Below are 23,588 nucleotides of genomic sequence, written 5' to 3' on the forward strand. Positions count from 1 at the left end.
AAGAACATTCTCAGATTGCCTTATTTCAACGGTTTTGAAAAGATAAAATCATTGTTAAAATCTTTTAAGGTCAACCACGTTTTTCCTATAATAACACACTAAGAGGAATGTTAATAAAAAATGGACCCAGGAAAAGCAACAGCATAATATATAAAATTCCATGTATGGACTACCCCTCCTTTTATCTCGGGCAATCTAGCAAGGGCTTAGAGTTAAGAATCAAACAGCATAAATATTCTGTCAAAACTGGGCAAACATCCAATGCACTATTCATTCATTTAAGTGAAACCAACCACCGGATAAATTGGATTGGTAGTTCAGTAGTTGCAAGAGACCTCAGGGCTGCTGCCTCCTGGAACACAAAGAAGTGACGAAAACATGAACCAAGTCTATAACCTGAGGTGACAGAGGGACTGAACTCTTCCTCCTCTTCTTCTTCTTCTTCTTCTTATCCTTCTTCATGTTATCCTGTTTCTAATCTTCTTGTTCTTTCACAATCTCGTCTTCCGTTTCATGATAATAATAATAATCGGTTCGAAGGCATCAATTAACGAGGTGCAAATACCAACGACCTCCAGGTAAGTCAGGCACAATTGCCCTTTACTTCTATTATTATTATTATTATTATTATTATTATTATTATTATTATTATTATTATTATTATTATTATTTGAAGGTAGGAGACCCTCTCTTAAACATGTTTTGTTAAAGATTGATGGCAGCATCAGTGGAATTGTTCCAACCGGGACATCGAAAAGCCATTCGCAAAAGAAACATCGTAAGTGGTACCAGCAGGAGCCTCGCCCCGTCGCCCTTGAAGACGTCACTCTCTTTTACAAGGGAGTATTTCACAAGAAATACAAAGAGGATGAACGAGCCTTCGTAACATCATCGAAAGGAATGTCTCCCCCACGGACCCTGCGAAAAAAGTAAAATTGATCATTTACTATAAAAGCAAGAAGACCAGTGGCCTGATTATGAAAAACAACCCAGCCCCTGTGATGCAGGACCCTCTCAAGAAAACTAACGTTGTCTACCAATACAAATGCCCTGTCCGGGAATGCCCCGGCCGGCGCCTACATTGGTATGACAACGATGCGATTTTCCAAGAGGATATCCTGCCACGCTCAGGAAGGCGCCATCCATAATCATGCAAAAAACGTCCACAATACCAGGATAACTCGGAAGGACATTATTCCTAATATTGGTATTATCGATAAGGCAGCAGACCACCGTCGCCTCCGCCTCTTAGAGGCCTACATCGGGAAGGAGAGACCCAGCCTTAACACCATCAAGAGACTTCACTCCTCCCGACGGTGGCACGTAGGGCGCTGCCCGCCGGCACCATAGAGCCGATCGAACGGACCAATCAGGTGCCCCTGCCCAATACTATGCTCCCAGTCTCCAGCGTCCGCACGCGAAGAGCAGTGCGAGCTTCCACCTCTGCAAGACGGCTTGACTCAGGGACTTAATCCTCTGTTCGGCCAATGAAAACGCAGCGCCCATCAGACAGAGCACCTGGGACACAATAAATACGCCGAACGACCCCATTCCAATCAGTTCACGCTCACCTTTCCTTGAAAATGAACCGATGATACGGTTGGAAACGTTGGAATTCCATTACTAAGATTTGTTAACACTTTTGCTATCATAACAATAAATTAGTATTTTTAGAAAACATTTCTTTAACCAAGATATGAACATCGGCCAGCTATTAGCAAATATCAGCCCTGATGAGAAGAGAATAATAAGAAGAATTGAAAAGACCATATATAAAATCAATTCCACTGATGCTGCCATCATCTTTAACAAAATATTATTATTATTATTATTATTATTATTATTATCATTATTATTATTACTTGAGGGTCCAGTGGAAATGAAATCGAGTAGTTCAACATAATAGGTATACTGAGCCTTCGTAAGTTGATATTCAGTTAACATTTTAATGACGTGATTTCAGGTCAGAAATGTAAATTGTGAATGATATTATGACATGAAATGGTCCTAAATGAGTCACGGTCTATTCCCTCTCCCGATTAGGCCTAAAGTATTTGTGTCATTCCGCCTAAATGTCCACAAATAAATATCCAAAAATATTGTTCTTTTTAGGAACCATCAATAACTGTTCAATGATGCTGTGAATGCACAGTATTGTCAAATAGCTAGAAACTGGTCTCTAGGGAAACCTCGTCTAAATAGTTCCACGATGTAGGCTAACTAATGCTGATGGCAGTTTGCAACCACTCTGTTCTACATACTATGTCTATAGACCTACGCTAATGACTCATGAATAAAAAAAAACAGCAACAGGTACCGAATTATATTCTAAACAGAAATAAAATGGCCCTAAGCAAAAGAGAACTTTACTATATATGCCTAATATGCTCTTCTACAGACACATAGGCCTATTTATGTGAATGAAGGAGGAGCGCCTCAATCAACAAACGATCTGCTTTGATGATCTTAGAAAACGTGGCTGCTTCACCTCATCGGAAGTTTACATAATATCTTTTTTTATTATAGGCACACAACACTATAAAGAACAAGGCGTGATCCGACCTGCAGCTTACACGGGGATCCCTTCCGAGGGCAACAAAGGCCACAGGTAGGTAGAGTGTCGGGCAGCCAGTAAGTCGTCTAGACCGAACCCTCCTCATAATCACCTTCTGAATCCGCGGACTCACAAATGTCCCATCAAATCGTTATTGGAAAAGTGAAACCCATCAGGCCGACTGACTTTCTTCCAATCAAGAGGTTGTGATCCTCAGCCCCCTACAATCTCTTCTTCTTCTTCTTCTTCTTCTTCTTCATGCTTATTCGTCCTGTTCTTTTCATTTTTAGTTCCATCAGTGGATTTATATATATATATATTTACACACACAGTATATTGATATATATATATATTATATAGTCCTATATATATATATATATATATATACTATATATGAGCTGATTCGATACAGTTTTTGAATATGCCTTCTCCGTGATATTCTGAAGTCCCGTGAAACCGTTATAAGTGATACTGTGTGTATGTGTATCAAAACAAGTCAACCGCCAAAGACGTTATAAGTTGGCGTGGCTTAGGTAGTTCAAAAGAGTGCCACGCATCTCTTTATCCCTTCGTGATTGGCCCCTTGTGTCTAAGGAGCCAGAATAACCTATCAGCTTCTTGCATAACGATGCTGTGTGAAGGGGATATTTGAAAGCAGAGGCCGCACCATCGGTCAGAATGAGTTCGTCAGCGGGTCGCAGACAGTACAGACTGACTGGGTCGAGACACGAGTGCCCAGTGCCCCGCGCATTCCCGTCGGCCGCCACAAAAAGACGTACGTCACCATGAGTGTCAATAAGTCTAACCTGCCGTCCGTTTGTGCACTAGCATAGTTAACGCAATAATTACAGTTAAAGGCCACCTGTGTAGCTAAGAAGAATACACCTGTGTTAAACGTTCATCGATTATTATTTTTGCATGACCTCTATTGCATGCACGTGAACTTATCTCTCTCCTGTTTTTCCTTCATATCCCGAACCCACAAATGACCGAGATCAGGTCATTATATATATATATAATATATATATATATATATATATATATATATATATATATATATATATATAAATTATTCGAGCTACAAATGTCCTTTAATATCTAATTCGCCCTACCTCGGAATTAATATATTTTCATATACCTATGTAAACCGATGGGGAATTTTTTAGTTGACAATAATTCCGTCCTCTCGTGGGTTCGAACCGCCGCCCAGCAGACAGAGAAGCCATCAAGAGATTAAAGGAGAAGGGGTTGAGGTAAATTTAAGGTTGAGGATGGCGGAGGGAGGGACTACATATATTATGTTTTTTTTCAAGATTATTCTCAAGATGAAACATGTGTACTACCTGTAGATTTACCTAGCCTGTCATTTGTGGAGCAGGCCACATATACTCATAAATATTACAAAGAACATAATTTTTAATCGGTGAGAAAAACAGATGGGAATAAGAACATCTAACGAGTTTCCTCCCCCATGTTTGTAAATGCAGTTGTTCATCTATTCTGGTTTCTTTAGGTGGTCAATAGATGGCGTTCGAGACTTGCTTATAGTTCTTGAAATATCCTCTAAATTGTCCTGTGGAGAAAGAAGAGACACAACCTCAGAGTATACCTAGAATTGAAGACAAAATATAATCCGATTCCATTCATTATTTTCATAAATATAAACACTTTTCATCTGACAATGAATGAATAAGTCACAGATATCTCTTCCTTGACAGAAGGGTCAGAGTCAAAGGTAATATCATTATAGCCTTTGAACGCATGGTAACTTCCTGTAAACATATGACCATTATACAGTTTATAGTTTCACTTATGTAGAACTCAACCAAGACTATAAACAATGACTGTATTTAGACCCGAATCCTTCAATGACAAAAGACAATCGTGAACAATTCTTGCAAGAATTCTATTCCAGAACTACTTTCTTAGAAGGCTCTCTTAAAGGACAACAAATATCCACACTCACGGCAGTGTTCCACACGGAGGTGCAGTGTGCAATGTGCTAATAATAGGAGCTACGTGGTATTGTTGCAATGTTGCAAGCAACGATGAATTCGTCAAAGCAGGAATGTTCCTCAGAGCCTCAGGAACTGTATAATATATGGGGAACAAGATAGTCTTTCCTTCTTCTTACAGGATAAAATGATCTTTATTGAACTTTGATTAATGAATGCTTGCAACGTTGCAATCTTTTGCCATTACCTTGCAATACGACAATGTTGAAAGAAAGCGAGGAGGAGAAATTCGTTAATCGTCATAAAAAAAAAAAAAAACAATGGAAAACATGTGCGCAGCGCATATATAAGGCCTTCTGGATCTATACACAAAAGTTCATGTATTTTTCAGGCTGATGACTCGTTAGTCGACCGTTGAGGGTCGCAGATGGGGTGAGGTGATGAATGACATAGGATTAAAAAAAGAAAGAAAGAAAAAATACCGGCTATTCAGATGTGGCAAGACCCGAATCTTGGAACGGAAACCTAGACCTATGACGACAGATCATTTGATATATTTGTTGAGTTACTTGTTCACGTAACGGGCTTTGGTATAGCTATCTATATTATATAGATATCTAGATAGATGGAGCAGTTATATAGTACGAATGTGAAAGTGATCTCCGTGTTGTGTATATATATGGAGCCAGCCACTTTCAGGGGAGATGGTTTAGTAGTACTAAAGAGAGAAAAATCATAATAAATCATAAAAAGGTAAAGGAACGTTCGGAGAGAGAGAGAGAGAGAGAGAGAGAGAGAGAGAGAGAGAGAGACTCTCTCTTTCTCAATAGAATAATGCGTGAAAAAAGGTATTCCTTCCTTCCTTCTTCCACCTTTTGAAATCCAGCAACGGAAAAGTTACACAGAAACAATTATATTAATTGTAAACGATAACATTGTTCGTAAGTTCTGAATTACAAAAAGATATGTTTGTGACTTAATACTAAAATGAATCGTGATTCATACATTTACATTTTTTTTCATGAAAAGTGAAGGAGAAATTGATGGGGGAGGAGGAGGTGACTCTTTATCTCTCTCTGTCTCACTCTGTCTCTTAGTGACTCTCTCTCTCTCTCTCTCTCTCCTCGGATGGACTAACTATATAGTCTTTGAGACATCCTAATCCTTGTAACTCGCCTATAAGAAGCTTCTGTTATTAATGATGTTCTACTACTAAGGATAATAGGGATATGAAACCAATGAATCATGATGACTCTGAAGCCATAATATGAACTCTAAAACCTCCACTACGTTGTATTGAGAGAGAGAGAGAGAGAGAGAGAGAGAGAGAGAGAGAGAGAGAGAGAGAGAGGCGCAAAGTAGAACTGTGAATTCATTCTCACTTTGAATCATCTTTCACAGTGAATTCACGGTCACTGTGAATTCACTGTCACTGTTAATTCATTGTTACTGTGAATCACCCTTCACAGTGAATTCAGTCACTGTGAATTCACCCTCACCATGAATTCTCTGCCACTGTGAAATCGCTGTCATTGTGAATCACATTTCACGGTGAATTCACTGTCACTGTGAATTCCTGGTCACTGTGGACTCACTATAACTGTGAATTCAGTGTCAATGTGTATTCACTGCGACAGTGAGTTGTTACCTGTCAGTATGGATTCATCGATTCACTGTCACTGTGAATTCCCTGTCACTGCGAAATTACTGTCGCTGTTTATTAAATCACACTGATTGCTACAGTGAATTCATTGTCACGGTGAATGCGTGGTTACTGTGCATTCATGATCTGCCAACTCACTGTGACAGGGAATTCAAGTAATTGGAAATACCTGGAGACATTTCACTCCGATAATAATAATAATAATAATAATAATAATAATAATAATAATAATAATAATAATAATAATAATAATAATGGTTACTTTAGGGGCGGAAAGTAGTTGGCTGGGTACAAATATAAAGTACTATAGTTATTTACACGACACGATACAAAATGTAATTTATATATATATATATATATATATATATATATATATATATATATATATATATATATATATAATATATATATATATATTGCACGAGACGATACAAAATGTAATATATATATATATATATATATATATATATATAATATATATATATATATATATAGAGAGAGAGAGAGAGAGAGAGAGAGAGAGAAGAGAGAGAGAGAGAGAGAGAGAGAGAGAGAGTCTGACTGGCTTTGATGTCGTCTTCTGATACTGCAGTCAGCTGACTGTAGCTACTTAAATCTTCCCGAACGAGGATTACCTCGACGAGGCCACCGCAGGCGAGGATTATACCTGTGAGTGATGGCCCTCCCGTTCTGTTAGTCAACTCCTTCACCCACATCTCCCCCACCTCTCTCTCTCTCTCTCTCTCTCTCTCTGATTTTAAGAATGATAATGATGACGATGAAAAACCTCAAAAATAATAAATAATAATAACAATGATTCCTGAGTGAGATAATAAAATAAAATAATAATAATAATAATTACGGATCTCCTCCTCCTCCTCCTCCTCCCGGCCACCTTGAGAGAGAGATCCCCCACCACCGAGAGGGAGGAGAGACTCAAAGACAGAAGGAGAGCGGAGAGAAGGCGGAGACTCTCTCAGTCCCTCCGAGGGGGGAGGGAGGGAGGGAGGGAGGGAGGGAAGCGGGCAAATGATGTAGGCCATTCACCGCTGGAGGAGGAGACCCACTGAAGGAAAGGAGGTGGAATCTGGCGGGACAAGATGGCGACTGGATGAGGATGTGGGAGAGGAGAGAGAGAAAGCATTTCATTCATATATATATAGATATATATATATATATATATATATATATATATATATATATATATATATATTATATATATATAAATATATGTCTATATATATATATATTTATATATATATAATATATATCTATCTATCTGTATATATATAGATAGATAGATAGAAAAAAAAAAGAATAATGATAAATTCCAGTCGTCACTCAGGAGCAAAAGTCTTTGGAAGATGACAATCCTTACATTTCCCTGGGCAAGAAACCTCATCAGCAGCACATCCAGCCCGTAACGTCTATTGTTCCCTTGACATTTGTCCTGTGGGGAGGAGATTAACTATTACTATTTGTTATATAGGAGTTAAGTTTTCAATAGTAAACGAACTGATATATTATTAGTGATATAAAGAACTTGTTGGTATTCATAGCAATACTAAGTAGAAGGCGCAATAAACCACTCAATGCAATGGGGATGGGTGGGGGGGGGGGGGAACTTGAGTAGCTGGAGAGATTATAGGAGATGATCATTGCCATTTCAAAATAACGCCATATTTTCAGGTTTGCTCCCGTCTTTGAAATTGCACAATAGATAATTTCATTCTCTCCCTTTCCCTTACCTATCACAGTCTTTGAATATAAATATATATATATATATATATATATATATATATATATATATATACATATATATATATATATATATATATATGTATATATGATATATATATAATACATCATATATATATATATATATATATATATATATATATATATATATATATATATATATATAGAAGAATATTGTAGGGGGAAGTACTTCCCAGGTGGTCCTTAAAATACATTTATTACAACGTTTCAAAACACAAAGATTTCATTTTCAAGCTGTAAAGACATAAAACAATAAAATTAACATTAAAAACACTAAATTACAAATACGAGATAATACATTATAAACGAAAATATATATAAAAAATAAATAAAAACTAGTTGTAGCAAAACCAACCATCAAGAGAGAAAGGAAGGACAGAAGTCAGAAGGAACAAACCAGAAATGACAAAAGGCAACAGCTCACGTTAGGTAAAAAGTTGTCGAGGAAGACTGCTCAGTGTTTAATTGAGGAACAAGCTGTTTAATAAACAAGGACTACAGAATTGTCAGTAGTTTGCCATTCGGTGCCCGTCCCAATATTTCAAAATCTTTGTATTGTATATCCTGTGTGGATCCCACGTAAGTCCCCAGATTACATCTAGGGCAATTAAATTTGTACACAACACACGAGGTCATCAAAGGGTCAAGTTTATCCTTGAATTTTAAACAAACTATCTAAACTACCTAAAAAAAATTTATAGTAACTGTTTTTATGGTTTTGAATTAAACTCTTTATCCACAGTACTTCATCGTGCCTTCTCACTGACATCTAGATGGGATTTTTTTTCACGAAGAAATCAACTTTTTACGTCAATATTTTGCTATCAATTATTTTTCCACTACACTTTTTCACAGGTTTGTTTTTAAACTTTTTAATAACGTTTTTATTTCAAAAGTCTCCTTACCTACTGTGTCTAAGCTTCCATTTTATGCAAATGTACCTTTAATCCATGATAAAATTTTCTACGATGCACTAAGAAAACTCATATTTGATTATATACCAGCTATTAGATTTAATATCATCCCAACAAATACACTCAGTTTAGGTAGTTTGTTTACATTCAAGGATAAACTTGACCCTTTGATGTCGCCACAACAGAAGTAATTGCTCTACATTTTATAAGGAAAAAAAGTAATTGCTAGTGTCACGATCGCTATTTACTAATGAGCCGAGGCAGAGAGAAAGGTGAATGGTATCCCATCACGCATGTACAGGAGTCACAGACCTTCCTAACCATGTGACTGAATGAGTTCCGTCACTTTTAGTTAATATACATATATATATATATATATATATATATATATCTATATATATACATATATATATATATATATATATATAAATATATATTATATACATGTACATAAATATATATATATATATATGTGTGTGTGTGTGTGTATGTGCGTGTATAAAAGCATACAGCATGGATAACCAAACTTCTTGGACATTTAAAAAAGAGAAGACAAAATTAATAGATTTTCGAGAAAATTAAATAATGAAGGTATTTTAGATGAAACTGCGGATCGGAAACTATTTGTGACAAGCTCTTCTTTTAGTATTTTTTTATGGACTCATTAAGATACATAAGGAAGGAGTTCCTATTAAACCCAGTATGGCAGCCTATAAAAGCCCTTCTTTTACAATATCGAAATACCTTGTCTCATTACTCGGTGAATTTGCTTACAACGATATCTCACTTAAAAATGGATATGAGTTCCAAAAAGAAATAGTTTTACAAGATGGTGATCTACACATGGCAAGCTTTGATGTAGAATCTCTCTTCACAAATGTGACTCTAAATGAAACTATCAACATTATTTTAGACAAGATTTTTTATGACGATCATGTAGTTTTTAATGGCTTTAATAGACAACTTTTTAAGACGTTTCTTGAGCTTGCTGTGCAAGACTCTCTGTTTGTTTTTAATGGCCAACTCTTTTCGCAGGTCGATGGAGTTGCCATGGGCTCCCCATTGGGGCCTGTGTTCGCCAATATTTTTATGGCTTTTTTTTTAGAAAACAACTTTAAAACTACTATGAGATTCAGGGCCTCTGTAACACGGTTTTTTTCGCAATAACTTTTTATCTATGCATTTCATAAATATAACGCTTATTCAGAATACATATTATATCAACACAAATTTTGAGTGTATTCTGCACTTCGTAGGTTGAATAAATTTGGTACTTATAATGTAAAAGTGACCTTTTTTGAAGACGGGCCAACTTATTCAGAGAAAAGGTTTCGAACGCACTTGTTACGTAACTTATGACAGCATTTCTTCCCTCTTTCTCGATGGATGATTGGCTATACGTAACGAAGGCTAAACCTCTGGCAACAATGTCATACAAATTTAAATACAAGCCTTTATAGGTCACAATCAGATTGACAAGATGTAGGGAATAGTTGGTAATTATCAAAAACATAGTAGACAAGCTTGATTTGATAACTGCTATATCCAATGTCAAGCAATTTTTATTTATTGGCTATCTACCTATTTACTGAAAAAAAAATAACCGGTACCGTATATTGGCTTTAAACCTTCACCAATAATTATCGTCAGAATGGTGACTTCATGAGGCTCCACCCACTTTCGCCTCGTTATAATTCAGGATAACACTGAAGGCTACCATGGGCATTGTTGGATTAGAAAATTTAACTTCTGGCTGTAAAAACTAATTTCTCGAGTAGTTGTAAGAAGTGCTAAATGATCCTCAAGGATCCCAGCAGTTGGCCTAAACGTTTAATTCATGTATATTACTGCTATACTGTTGCGGCACTACTGCTACAGTAGTACTACTACGCTAGCACTGATACCCCACCCACATCTATGTATCATTCCGCCATTCATAAAGTCTATGGGTTTCAGAGCCGATGGAATTTCTGTCTGGTGGATGGGCGGGGCAACATTTAGTCAAAAGGTGTTTGTTTACCTTGCTTACGTAATGAATGTTTTTCGACTCTTGGCTCGTAATCATTGGCCAGGGCGTCGGCTAGACCATTTTTACTCTGTAAAAATTAAAACTATCGGGTTTAGGTTATTGATAATGCTGACAAAATTTGTGTGTGGTTGTAAAATATACATATGTCAACTTTCAGCTACATCCGATGCTTTGACAAGGAGCAAAGTCCAAAAAACCGTGTTACAGAGACCCTGAATCTCATAGTAGTTGTCCAGATATATGTAAGCCTGTCTATTATAGATGATATGTTGATGACACATTTGCACTATTCAAGGAATCTTGGCAAGATGAGATGTTTCTGGACCATATCAATAGTCAACATGAAAATATAAGGTTCACCATGGAAAAGAAAACAATAATCGTCTACGTTTTCTAGATATCAATGTAAGCAGAGACAATGGTGATTTTACTACATCTGTGTATCGAAAAAAAAACATACACAGGACTCGCTAATAACTGCTATAGTTCATGTTTTAAGAATTTTAAACTAGACTCCATATATACTTTAGTTTATAGGGCCTTTCGATATTCTTCGAGTTGGTCTCTGTTTCATAATGAGATTTTGTTTTTAGTCAATTTTTTCTCACAGAATTCATATCCTAAAAATTTGTTTTTTATGGTCGTAATTAACAGGCTGTTGTAACAACACTTCTCTAATCCGACGCCCTCTTATAATGTCCCAAAGAAAAATATATTTACCACAATCCCGTTTATTTCGGACGGCAGCTTTTCAACCAAGCTTAAACAAATAATTGAACAAGAATTTGGATGCCTTAAGATTCAATTGATTCCAATCAATCCACTCAAGATTGGCGTATTCTTTAACTACAAGAATAAACTGCAGACCATTATTTATAAATTCAAGTGCCCAGGATGTCCCGGTATTGATGTTGGATCTTGCCGCAGGTTACTGCAGATGAGATATTGTAACCATTTGGGATACAGTATGCGAACTGGCCAGAAACTGAGTAAACCTGAATTTTCCATATAAAAAACCATGCTTCTATATGTAAAATCGAAGTTAATAAAAAGCATTTCTCCATTATTGGTGGTACAAGCCATAGTGATTACCTAACAACCCTTGAGTCCTTATACATCAAAAGGCTTGTTCCTTCTTTGAACTCTAACGTTTCCGCTTCTCTTCTTAATCTAGCATAACTGAAGTCGTAGGTTGGTGTCAAATCTTGGTCATTCGTTGTTCTCCTTTTCCGTTGAGTGGTTTGGTGAGAACTGGGTCTTTTTTACTGCAATCCTTTTAAGCTATATTAATATTTGTTAGTAATATGTTTTTTTTCTCTCTTAACTTTATTTTTAGAATATTTTTTGTAAGTTATAACAATTCTTATGTTATTTTTACAGACTGAAGATGCACAGAGAACATGTGAATAAACTTTGGCGTATGTATGTATGTATGTATGTATGTATGTATGTATGTGCAGAATATCGGAACAACAACGTTCAGGAACTCTACCAACAAGCAGCCTAGCAGCTGGCGAAGTCTGTTGCGAGAAGACTAGAAACGCCAGAATAGCAACATAAAATACAATAATAGAAAGAGGGATTTTAATGAATTGGTACTTCGGCCCCAGAACCACTTCTGTCAAGCAGCTCGGGCTTCGACCAGAACATATGTACTTGCTAATTATACGAAATACAATCACTAATGATTTTCGGGCTAAACTCTTATTCCACCCACTGCAACACCTGGCCTGTCAGCTAATTCCTGAGATGTATGCTAGTGTTGCACCAGCCCCAGTTGTTTAGGTTGAGTTAGGTTAGAATAGATTAAACTTACCCCAAATATAATTTGGCTGTGGGAAATATAATGAGATTATTCTCAAGAAAATTCTCTGGTTATTTTTAAGATGTGGCGTCCCGTTTTTTTTCATGGAACGTATTCGGTACTCTGTCACTTCTGAAAACGAGGACGGTCAGCTGGGTCAATAGGATTTGCATTCTCCCCTGCTATGGCGCTCAACGCTCAACAAAGTGTTGTTATTTCAACCTTATACTGCTAATGAGACACGTCACGAAATCCACTTCATAATTATTAATTTTATTCAGGTATACTACTAAACCTTGTTCAGGGTAATGTTCCACTTTGTTTAGCAAATTGATTTCCCCTCTCTTCTTCTCTCTTCCTTATACGTTCAGCGTTAGGCGTTTACGTACAAGTGCCTCTCATATTTGTGAGAGGAAGATGATTGATTGGTGATAAGTTATGTGGCGTCACGGGGAAAGATGAAGGTGCTAATGCATCAGCGTCCCTTCGACCCCTAGCTGCAGCCCCTTTCATCCATTCTACTTTACCTCCGTTCATATTATCTTTCTTCCATGTTACTGTCCAGTGTCCACCCTCTCTTGACAGCTGCTTCATAGTGCAACTGCTTTGAGGTTTTTCTCCTGTTACACCTTTCAAACCTTCTTAACTCTCGGTTTCCCTTCCAGCGCTGAATGGCCTCATAGGTCCCAGTGCTTGGCCTTCAGCTGTTGGAAACAGGTGATGTGGAGCTGCTACACCGCTGAAATTCGAGGGAGAAAAACCAACCTCTCCCAGAAGCCACCAGAGAAATGCAGTCATCTGCTTGAGGAACAAGTCAACCGAGTGTTCTGTCTGGTGGTGGCCTCAGCCACGGCTCATAAAGCTCTTAGCTGCGGCCCATGAAACTCAACCATGGACTGGGGGTGGCCTATGTTGTTGGTAACTATAGCACTGCCAGAGGTACGATTATGACTAACTTTAACATTAAATAGAATAAAAACTACTGAGGCTAGAGGGCTGCAAGGTGTTACGTTTCATGACTGGAGGGTGGATGGTCAACGTACCAATTTGCAGCCCTCTAGCCTCAGTAGTTTTAAAGATCTGAGGGCTGACGGACAGACGAAGCCGGTACAATGGTTTTCTTTTAAAGAAAGCTAAAAATGAGGCTTACTTCACATCCGAGTGGGAAAAGCAGCGGGACAGAGACTTGACATTCTCTTCGGCCCACATTTGGTACTGTGTAGGAATCGGATCATTTGACATCTAGCTCATCAATTGAATGGTGTAAGCCAAAGCATAAGAATATGAGATGTATTTTTCTGCACTTCATTTATAGTGTTTTAACGCTGTAAGCATTACTGATCTGTATTCGTGGGATAACAGCAGGTGGCGTCATTCTGTCTCGTCTTTATATTTGGCATTTAAAGCTCTTTCAAATTGACATCTAAATTTTAAAAATCCCTGTCGGTGGTATAGTTTCGACAGAACACCTCACGCGATGCACTTTTTAGGTATTACTGAAGGTTCATTACAACGTCTCTTCGGCTCCTAGCTGGGACCCCTTTCATTAATTTTACTTTACCTCCGTTCATATTGTCTTTCTCCCCCTTACTTCCCACCCTCTAATAAGAGTTGTGTCAGCATTAGTCTCAGCGCTGAATGAATTCACAAAGTCCCAGCAGCGCTTGGCCTTTGATTCAAATTTTATATTCCAATTCCAGATTTGATTTACCACCCATCATGAATATGTGACTTTGAAAACAGGAAAATGTAGGCAAGTCTTCATGAATCTACAGCGATGGTTACTGATCCTATTTGCCTCAGCATCTCGTCTTACGATTCCCGGAAAGTTTTATCTCTGGAAGTCAGAAGTCTTCCGTCAGCAGAGCCAGGGGTCTTGTTCTCCTAATTGTAGAATGTCCTTCTTCGTCTGTGTCCGAAAGTTTCGCATTTGAAAAGGGAACTACCTGTCTAGCAGAACGTTAGCATCCACGCCCTGTTGAAAAGCCCCTCATTGGCGTGGTCGGTATGGTGTTGGCGTGTCGCGAGTTCGATTCTCGGACATTCCATTGAGGGGTGAGAGATATGTATTTCTGGTGATAGAACTTCACTCTCGCCGTGGTTCGGAAGCCACGTAAAGCCGTTGGTCACGTTGCTGAATGGTTAACCACTGGTTCCATGCAACGTCAAAAACAATACAAACAAAAGCCCTGTTGAAGGGTTGCAATGCCTAACTGCTCATTCAAGACGCATTTGATCCCCCTACTCTGAAACTGTTGCAAGCCAAGGATGCTGGCTGTTGCTTCGAAGTGAAGAAAAGGTGCATTCCATTCTTTTTATTTCATTAAATTTTTACAACTGATGCTTCTTTTTAGAAGAATTTGTTTGTTTATATGTTGTATTTTGCATACTATAATCTTATTATTTTTCTTTCACTTAACTGTGAGTATTCAGGTCTCCGAAGTGTTGACGTGTGAGCAAATATTAAATAAAAGTGAAAAAAAAAACGTTAACATAAATATGCTCTTTATTTTTACCATGAATAGAAGCATTATAATATCTGACACTCATTGCATTCATTATGTCGATCATTAATTTCATTATAATGCCAAGTAGTATTAATCTCATTCACGACTGAGGTATGAAAATGGCAGCCTTCAAAGTGCAAAGAAATTCAATAACTTTGCTTAACAGTGGATCAGTCTAAACCAAAGTCAATTACAGGTGCTGAAATGAATTACAATAACAACTTCAACGATAATCATCAGTATAATAATACAATAACAAAATTCCTCAGCATAATAATACAATAAAAATTGCACTCACTTTACCTGGAATAGGGAGGGTCTCAAAGAGTGAACGGTACATGCAATGTATGGGACCATCCATCCTTGCAAGCATAGCCCTCCTAGTGACACAACCTTTACTATAGATATATGCAAACCGATAGCTATACAAACATAGTTAGCAAAGACGAAAATACCTCATTTTTATTGCAAAAACGTTTATGAGTGAGATACTGGTATAGTGATGATGATTAATATGCCATTGCAATGTGTATCATTAGCAAACCTAATTTCCTTTGGAGCTATGATTATTAAGAATAAAAGGGTCAGTGGCCACCAATTAACCCTTGAATGGAGAAAGACCGTTAAAATCCAGCAGAAACAAAATGAAACTTGTCTCTTGCTATTCATGAGAATACTATACTTCACAGACTCACGTAGACAGAAAGCTTGAACGGATGTCTGATAAGTCTCCGTATTCCAACACAATGTAGTACTGATCACCTCCATAACTGTTTGGTTCATGCGAAGCCCAACGCAAGGGAGGAGAAATAACCTGCCCGTCCATGTTGTACCAAGTGGTTGTGTCATTAGGAAAGCGATACATTCCAATGTGAAAAGTGTTAATGCCAGAAATAGCAGTGTAAACAGCACTGTAACTGTAATCAGGTGGATAAAACATCCGCCCTCCCAGATTCTCACATTTTGTTCTGCAGTCGGTCTAGATTGCAGAATCTTCACTCTGGCATTATTTATGCCAAAGCAGAAATACGTCCTGAGGGTAGATGGGGCATCCTCGATCTCTGGCAGGGCAGTTAGAGGGTCCAGAAGGCTGCAATTGCGCATTGCAACATCCCAAGTCAGCAGCCAGCAGCCACGGGTGATACAGTGAGAAGCGCAGCTGAGAATGGAGAAGATGATGAGATCTTTTTCTGATAAAAGCTTGATAATTAATTTGAACGAGATACATGAGCTTTCTGATTCTCGCTCTCTTATTCAGTATAACTTATTTGAAAAGAAATAGTCTCTGTTCAAATGGAATTAGAAAAAATCGCTTTTAACTGGTGGTTTCCAAAGGATGATCAGGTTTTAGTAATGACAGAGTAAGACGAACAAGACTTGTAAAATCAAAATGAAGATAACTGTATCTCGTGATTGGTGTGAACCACGAAGAAGTTGGGCATTACAGTACAACTGTTTCTGTCTTGGATGACTCATATCTGTGTTCCTGTGCACCTCTAGAAAGTCCCGCATAGGAAAAGGCTATTTTTGATAGTAATAAATAATGCTTCCCACATGCGTGACTCCTAAGTAGAGCGTATACATTTTTTTTTTTTTTTTGCAGTAAGGGAAGTCAATTACAATGCCACTGGTCTCTCCTTTGTCGAGGATCAGTATGAATCAATACACAGGTCAGCTCAACAATTCTTGGGTTGTATCTAAACAAGTGTTGCATTGCTCCTCAAATCATCCCTAGCTTAATGCACAATGCAAACCTCTTGGCTTTTTATTTATCATTTGCTAATGGCAATATGCCTACAGTCAGCATAGTGCAATTGCATTGGAATACTACGAATACGACGTCAACTTCAATGAACAATTAAGACTGACCAGGTTTTAATGCAATCTTAAGCTTCAAGACCTGAACGGCTGTTACCTCTGGACACTGATTGAAAAGAAGGATGTGTAACTCCCAGTAAGCTTTTAACCAGGAAGGAGTACCTCTTCGTGGATCCTATCCCGACGGAGCCTGATTCCGTCAAGGCCAGCAGCAGCTGAGAAGATCAGAAGTCGCCGGAAATGCATCGTCACCTGAAGTGAAGAATGTCTCTACTCAGTACATTGAGACAACGTATTAAAGAAACATCTTTTCTGTAAAGTAGACATCCTGATTTTGCTGTAGAGAGGAGAGAGAGAGTGGAGATGGGGGGGGGAGGTAGTACGAGGATAACGGAGTTGATTGATATCCTCATTTATATGGAAATAGAGGAAGGAACCGCAGCTGCATATGAGCAGGAAATATAAATGTAACAGAAGAAAAAAATGAAGGTAACAAAAATGACGAAAGACAGACGACTTCGAAACCACACGAAGACAGACGTAGAAAACCGAAATTAGATAAAAAGAGAAGATAATCATCGAACCCAAAGTAACGTTTATCTACTGACGGACATGATTGCCAAGGAAATGCAGGCAGAGTTGAGCGATGATGCTGAAAAGAATGAAAGAAAACAATTGGAAAGAATTACTTTTTTAGCAAAGAGAGGACGTTTTTGACAAAATTCAACCTGCCATTCTTCCCCCATTGTCACACCATCAACCTGGTAACAATATAGTCAAATGGCCATCATCCTTTAACACACACACACACACACACACACACACACACACACCATACATACATACATACATACACACACACACATCATATATATATATATATATATATATATATATATATATATATATTGTTACGAAGTGCCAGGTATCTGGTTACCATTCATCAATTGTTACCTCACAAAAGCCAGACACCTGAACCCTCATCACAGGTATTAAATGACTGAATACTCTAAAGGCAACAGTGATCCCCTAACAACTTACCAGTATTGCAGAAAATCAGACTAAGTTCATCAAAACAGGTGTGAGGTAATCTTGTAAGAAATTAAATTAATAAAAGGGCATCACTCCATCAACAACTTTAAAAGTCTAAGTATTCCCTGATTTCAGAAGTCTAAGTACTTCCCTGGTTCTAAGTCACTTCAAGTAAATTGAAGGAAAGCAGATCAATTACCATTCTATGTTTCTACCTAACATAAATATAATCATAATTAAATATACTTATACTGGTGTAAGATAAAGAAAACACTTATAAAAACTTTAAATACAAAAATTTATTATTAAACTCAAAGTTTATAAATGAAATTTACAATATCAGGGAAAATTACTCTTACTTGAAAACAAAGTAAAGTTTAATTAATTCTTGAGTCAAATTAAGTAAAATTAAATCAAAATTAATTTATCACAAAATTCAAGAAAATTAATTCAATTGAAATTCAAAAGTGTTAGGCAATAATTGAAAATTTGAAATTAATCCACAAGTGCTAAACAATAATAAAACTTGAAAAGAATTCTAAGTAAATGCAAATTAATTCACAAGTGTTAAATTTAATTAAATGTTCAATGATTAAGCAATGAAAATAACTAAGTCAATTAAATTGCGAATGTAAATGAAAATACAGAAAAATGTGGACAGTATCAAAATAAAAAGGCACACTTCAACAAGAAAATGAAAAAATGCACAAAATGAAACAAACAAAAAACACAAAAATTTGCCATGTGTAAAAGTGTAAATCTTTTCACTCAAAACATTGTAACCATCAGTTTTTACCAAACCACTGTTCCTATCAGTTATTAGTTTCTTGCCAAACCATTATAACCATTAGATGTTAGTTGCAACTAATAAAAATATAACACACTTTACCTTTTTGGTATACCAACTTCTTTCTTTCTTTGCTGCAGGCTTGATTCACACTTTCACAAAACCCAGGCGCCGTTACAACAACAATGTTTGTTCAGATTTCACAAAAAACACTAAATAATACTGAATAAACTCTAAGAAATATCAACTCTGAAATTCTCAAGTTACGAGTGACCAATTCACGTTACGTTAAAATAATCTCAAGGATGGAGAGAGAGAGAGAGAGAGAGAGAGAGAGAGATCTGAACGCCTCACTGTTCAAAGATATAATCAAATCTCTTCCTTGTGAAAACTGGACTGAGGAGATGACACAAATGTTTCTGGGCAATAATGCTTCTAGAAGCTTCAAAATCTTACACAACTTCATATACAAAATGTGTAATCTGCACGTGGTTCTGATCAAAGACATAAAAGACATACACGTATGAGACTAGTCTGTTAAAAAAAAGACACGTACTCAACTGAAACGGAAGTTGAGCGATAATCAAGATTGACATGTTTTGATAACATCGCAAAGACTCGAGCTTGCTTATCAAACGTGTTGACAGATTAGGAAAGCAAACAGATCTCGCAGTTCTGACATAATAGGGAAACAATTGTAGTTTCAAATGGACAAAGAAAATCCCTCTCTTTCTACATTCTACGTTATATATATTATTCTTTTACATTATGTTATGCGAAATCTGAACACACACATTTTAAAACATCTTATCTCTAAGCTATCTAGGAATCTGAAAAAATGTTGCACAAAACAAAATTCTACATAACATTTTATACAGTCACAGAGGTGATATATGCATTTTGAAAGTAGCAATATATATATATATATATATATATATATATATATATATAGATATATATATATATATATATATATATATATATGAGAATGCCCATCTACTCTCCTCAAGACTAATGTTTTGAGGGAGAAGACAAACAATTGTCGCCATGGTGCTCTGTTTTGTTTATTCTCATCCTGACAAGTTTTTCCAGCCACGAACTATCTGCTGCCCTCAGGGCTAAGGCTTTCTTCTATAGCATTCCATAGGGACAAAATAAATGGCCCAGTCTTCTTTTGGAATACTAAGAGAATACGGTATTTTTGTTGTAAACTTTAAAAAAAAATGATTTTTTCGTTGTAAGATAATGACAGTTAGGCTGAAATGATAATAATGTGGATGTGTCCCAATATAGCGACCAAGGATTTTGCAATGATTTTGCAAACTGCTTCATGTCCTGAAGTGAATTGGACACTCACCTGTGTTTTACAGACGAGGATTATACGCCCACCAGGTGAGACGGCCAGGCAGGCAATGGGCGGTCTTTCGAATCGCAAAGGTAACCGGAAAATGTCTTTAACTATTCAAGCCGAGGGAGACTATAGAATTCCCTCATCATAACCAACCATATGGGCTTTCAGGTTATGTGGTCTTAAGGCCAGGTTTCTCTTTTATATCCCTCTCGTTTAGTTATGTAAAGAGAGCTCCTCAGTATTGGACGAATACCAACGATTTTTGATGCTTCCTTCAAAAGACCAAAAGTCAAACAGATCATGTGGTAGAAATAATAATGAAACTCAAAGTCCAAACTTACGATTCTTTGAGTTCCAGAATAAAGGAGACGATTCATTTTGAGTATTTTCTGTCAAATGTATAAGAGATTAGCAGTGTGCTTTTTTTTTTTTTTTTTTTTTTTTTGTTTTTTTTTTTTTTTTTTTTTTTTTTAACCAGGGAGAGTCACAACTTTAACCACTGCATTCATTTGCATATTTCAGTTTTCTTTGAAGATATTGATACAAATCTTGTTGTATTTTTTATTCTGGAAGAAAAATCTTCTACAAAGTTATCTGAACTTAACTGATTTCGGTGGAAATTAATTTTCAATTTCCAAGGCGAATACTCCGTTAAAACTCCCAAACCACTGTATGGGATTAGTGCCGTTATGGCTCCTTGTGGTGCACTGTAGGCATTATGCAATGTTGCAACGTCCCATCGGCCCGTGGCTACAATTACTTAGCGGTTTAGCTTGCTGTCCAACTCCTTTCCTTCAATATCTTAAGCTCGGAATGGCCGGAAGTCCCCCAGTGCTGGGCTCAACAGCCTAAATTTCATTTGATTGGTCAAACTTCCTCCCAAATAAGAATGGCCTGTTCAGAGTGAATCCCGTCACGGCTTTTGATTTTGTGCACAGAATAAAAACCTTAGAACATTAAAAATAAAAGTGATAAGCATAAAATTATAAATAATGAAAATAAAAATAATAAAAAAACTAACAGTAAAGAAATAAAATAAAACTAATAAAAATTAGGAATAAAATAAAAATGATAAAATAATAATAATCATAAACATAAAAATGAAAATAATAAAAATAGAAATTAAAATAATAAAAACAATAATACAAATAATCTAGGTCTTGGGACGAGTCAGAGACAACAGTGAAGTGATTCGGTTCAGTTTTCCCTCAGACGCAAAGTTATCAGTTATTGATTGTCAGTTATTGATTATCAGTATTCATTATCAGTTATTGAAGCGCTCATTGTAATTAAGAACAACTGCAGGCCTCTTGTAGATACTTCTACAGCTTGTAAGTAAGGTTATGTTGACGTAGGATTTGAAATCTGTACGTAGTAGGCACTTTTGCATGCTTAAGCACAGCTGTAGGTGCAGGAATGCAAGTAGGTATGTGCGTAGGTAGGAGGTTGAGGGCATTATTATTACAAGTGTTATATCACAATATATATATATATATATATATATATATATATATATATATATATATATATATATATATATATATGTGTGTGTGGTGTGTGTGTGTGTGTGTGGAAATATATATATATATATATATATATATATTATATATATATATATACATATTTATATATATATATATATATATATATATACTATATAATATATATATAATATATATATATATATATATATATATATATATATATATATTAGATTAGCTTAAGATAACGTGGCATAATTTTTCATTTGATTTACTTACATTGCTTTCCGAAGGCCGTGAAGTAGTAGTTTTCTTATTCAACTTTCCCTGAGCATTTCTGGCACGTGTCTGATTTATGCTAGTAAAGTGAAACAGTGAATTGACAGATGTGCTTAATTAAGCCGTTTACTCTTAGAAGTGGTGCTTTATGACGTATCTGTGACGCAGAGCCATCCTCCTTGCTTAATTATTTTAAAACTTTGGATATCTTCATACAATGTATTAATTTGTTTTTTTAAAGAATTTCGTATGGTCCATGATATTTAAAATGACATTTAACCATAAGTCAAACAACCATTTGAAAAGGTATAGTGGAGGATACGCTACACCTACGTAACTGATTCACGTCACCATTCCATCGAGGGGTCAGAGATGTGTATTTCTGGTGATAGAAGTTCACTCTCGATGTGGTTCGGAAGTCACGTAAAGCCGATGGTCCCGTTGCTGGTTCCATGCAACGTAAAAACACCAAACAAACAAACTGATTCACGTCACCACTTTTGAGGATGGTTGGGTGGCTAAGCGGAGAAAGCTTCGACCTTATTTTCTTAAGTGAAAAAGTCAATGAAGCATATATGGCAATGCACAGTAATTCCGAAAATTAGGACGAAGTTTGAAACACTTAATTAAGTGCTTCAGTGGCATGGAAATCCATTAGTCGGTTTAAAAGTTGCTGAATTGAATTGAATATGGAATTTAGGCCGAAAGCCAAGCACTGGGACCTATGAGGCCATTCAGCGCAGAAACGGAAACTGACAGCAAAAGGGTTGAGAGGTGTAACAGGAGGAAAACCTCAAAGAAGTTGCACTAGGAAGCAACTGTTAGGAGAGGTTGGAATTATTACTCTGAGTGGAATCTGACTACTAGTTGTTGCCGTCGATTCTATGTAAACAAAGCCTCATAAAATCTGTAAAATGCCAGTGAAAGTTCATATTTTTATAAGATATATTTTCAGTACTCTATCCTCTCCTTTGTCTCTTTCAGATGACTGTGGGTATTTTCCTTTCAGACGATTGTGGGTATTTTCCTTTCAGATGATTATGGGTATTTTCCTTTCAGATGGTTGTGGGTATTTTTCTTTCAGATGATTGTGGGTATTTTTCTTTCAGATGATTGTGGGTATTTTTCTTTCAGATGATTATGGGTATTTTTCCTTACAGATGATTATGGGTATTTTCCTTTCAGACGATTGCGGGTATTTTTCTTTCAGATGATTGTAGGTATTCTTCTTTCAGATGATTGTGGGTATTTTTCTTTCAGATGATTATGGGTATTTTCCTTTAGATGATTATGGGTATCTATCCTTACAGATGGTTATGTGTATTTTCCTTTCAGATGGTTATGGGAATTTTCCTTTAGATGATTATGGGTATTTTTCCTTACAGATAATTATGGGTATTTTCCTTTCAGATGATTATGGGAATTTTCCTTTAGATGATTATGGGTATTTTTCTTTCAGATGATTATGGGAATTTTCCTTTAAGATGATTGTGGGTATTTTCCTTTCAGATGATTACGGGTATTTTCCTTGGGTTGTTCCGGAAGATGCGAGTAAATATTCAACAACAGTGAAAAAAAATACGATTTTATCACAGATATGCTCTTTATTTTGACCATGTTTTCCGTTGTATTATG

General features: G+C 36.5%; 1 protein-coding gene across 1 annotated transcript in view; it reads left to right on the forward strand.

The window, feature by feature from the left end:
• The window catches only part of LOC135213383 (uncharacterized), a 23,167-nt gene extending 9,587 nt beyond the window's left edge, over window positions 1–13,580 (forward strand). The window contains exons 3-5 of the mRNA XM_064247359.1: window positions 2,527–2,608; window positions 3,213–3,329; window positions 13,364–13,580. Coding sequence (XP_064103429.1) covers window positions 2,527–2,608; window positions 3,213–3,329; window positions 13,364–13,580 — 416 coding nt within the window. The remainder of the gene's footprint in view (window positions 1–2,526; window positions 2,609–3,212; window positions 3,330–13,363) is intronic.
• Window positions 13,581–23,588: the final 10,008 nt, after the last annotated feature.

Source organism: Macrobrachium nipponense, chromosome 42 (assembly GCF_015104395.2).
Source record: "Macrobrachium nipponense isolate FS-2020 chromosome 42, ASM1510439v2, whole genome shotgun sequence".
Lineage (NCBI taxonomy): Eukaryota > Metazoa > Arthropoda > Malacostraca > Decapoda > Palaemonidae > Macrobrachium > Macrobrachium nipponense.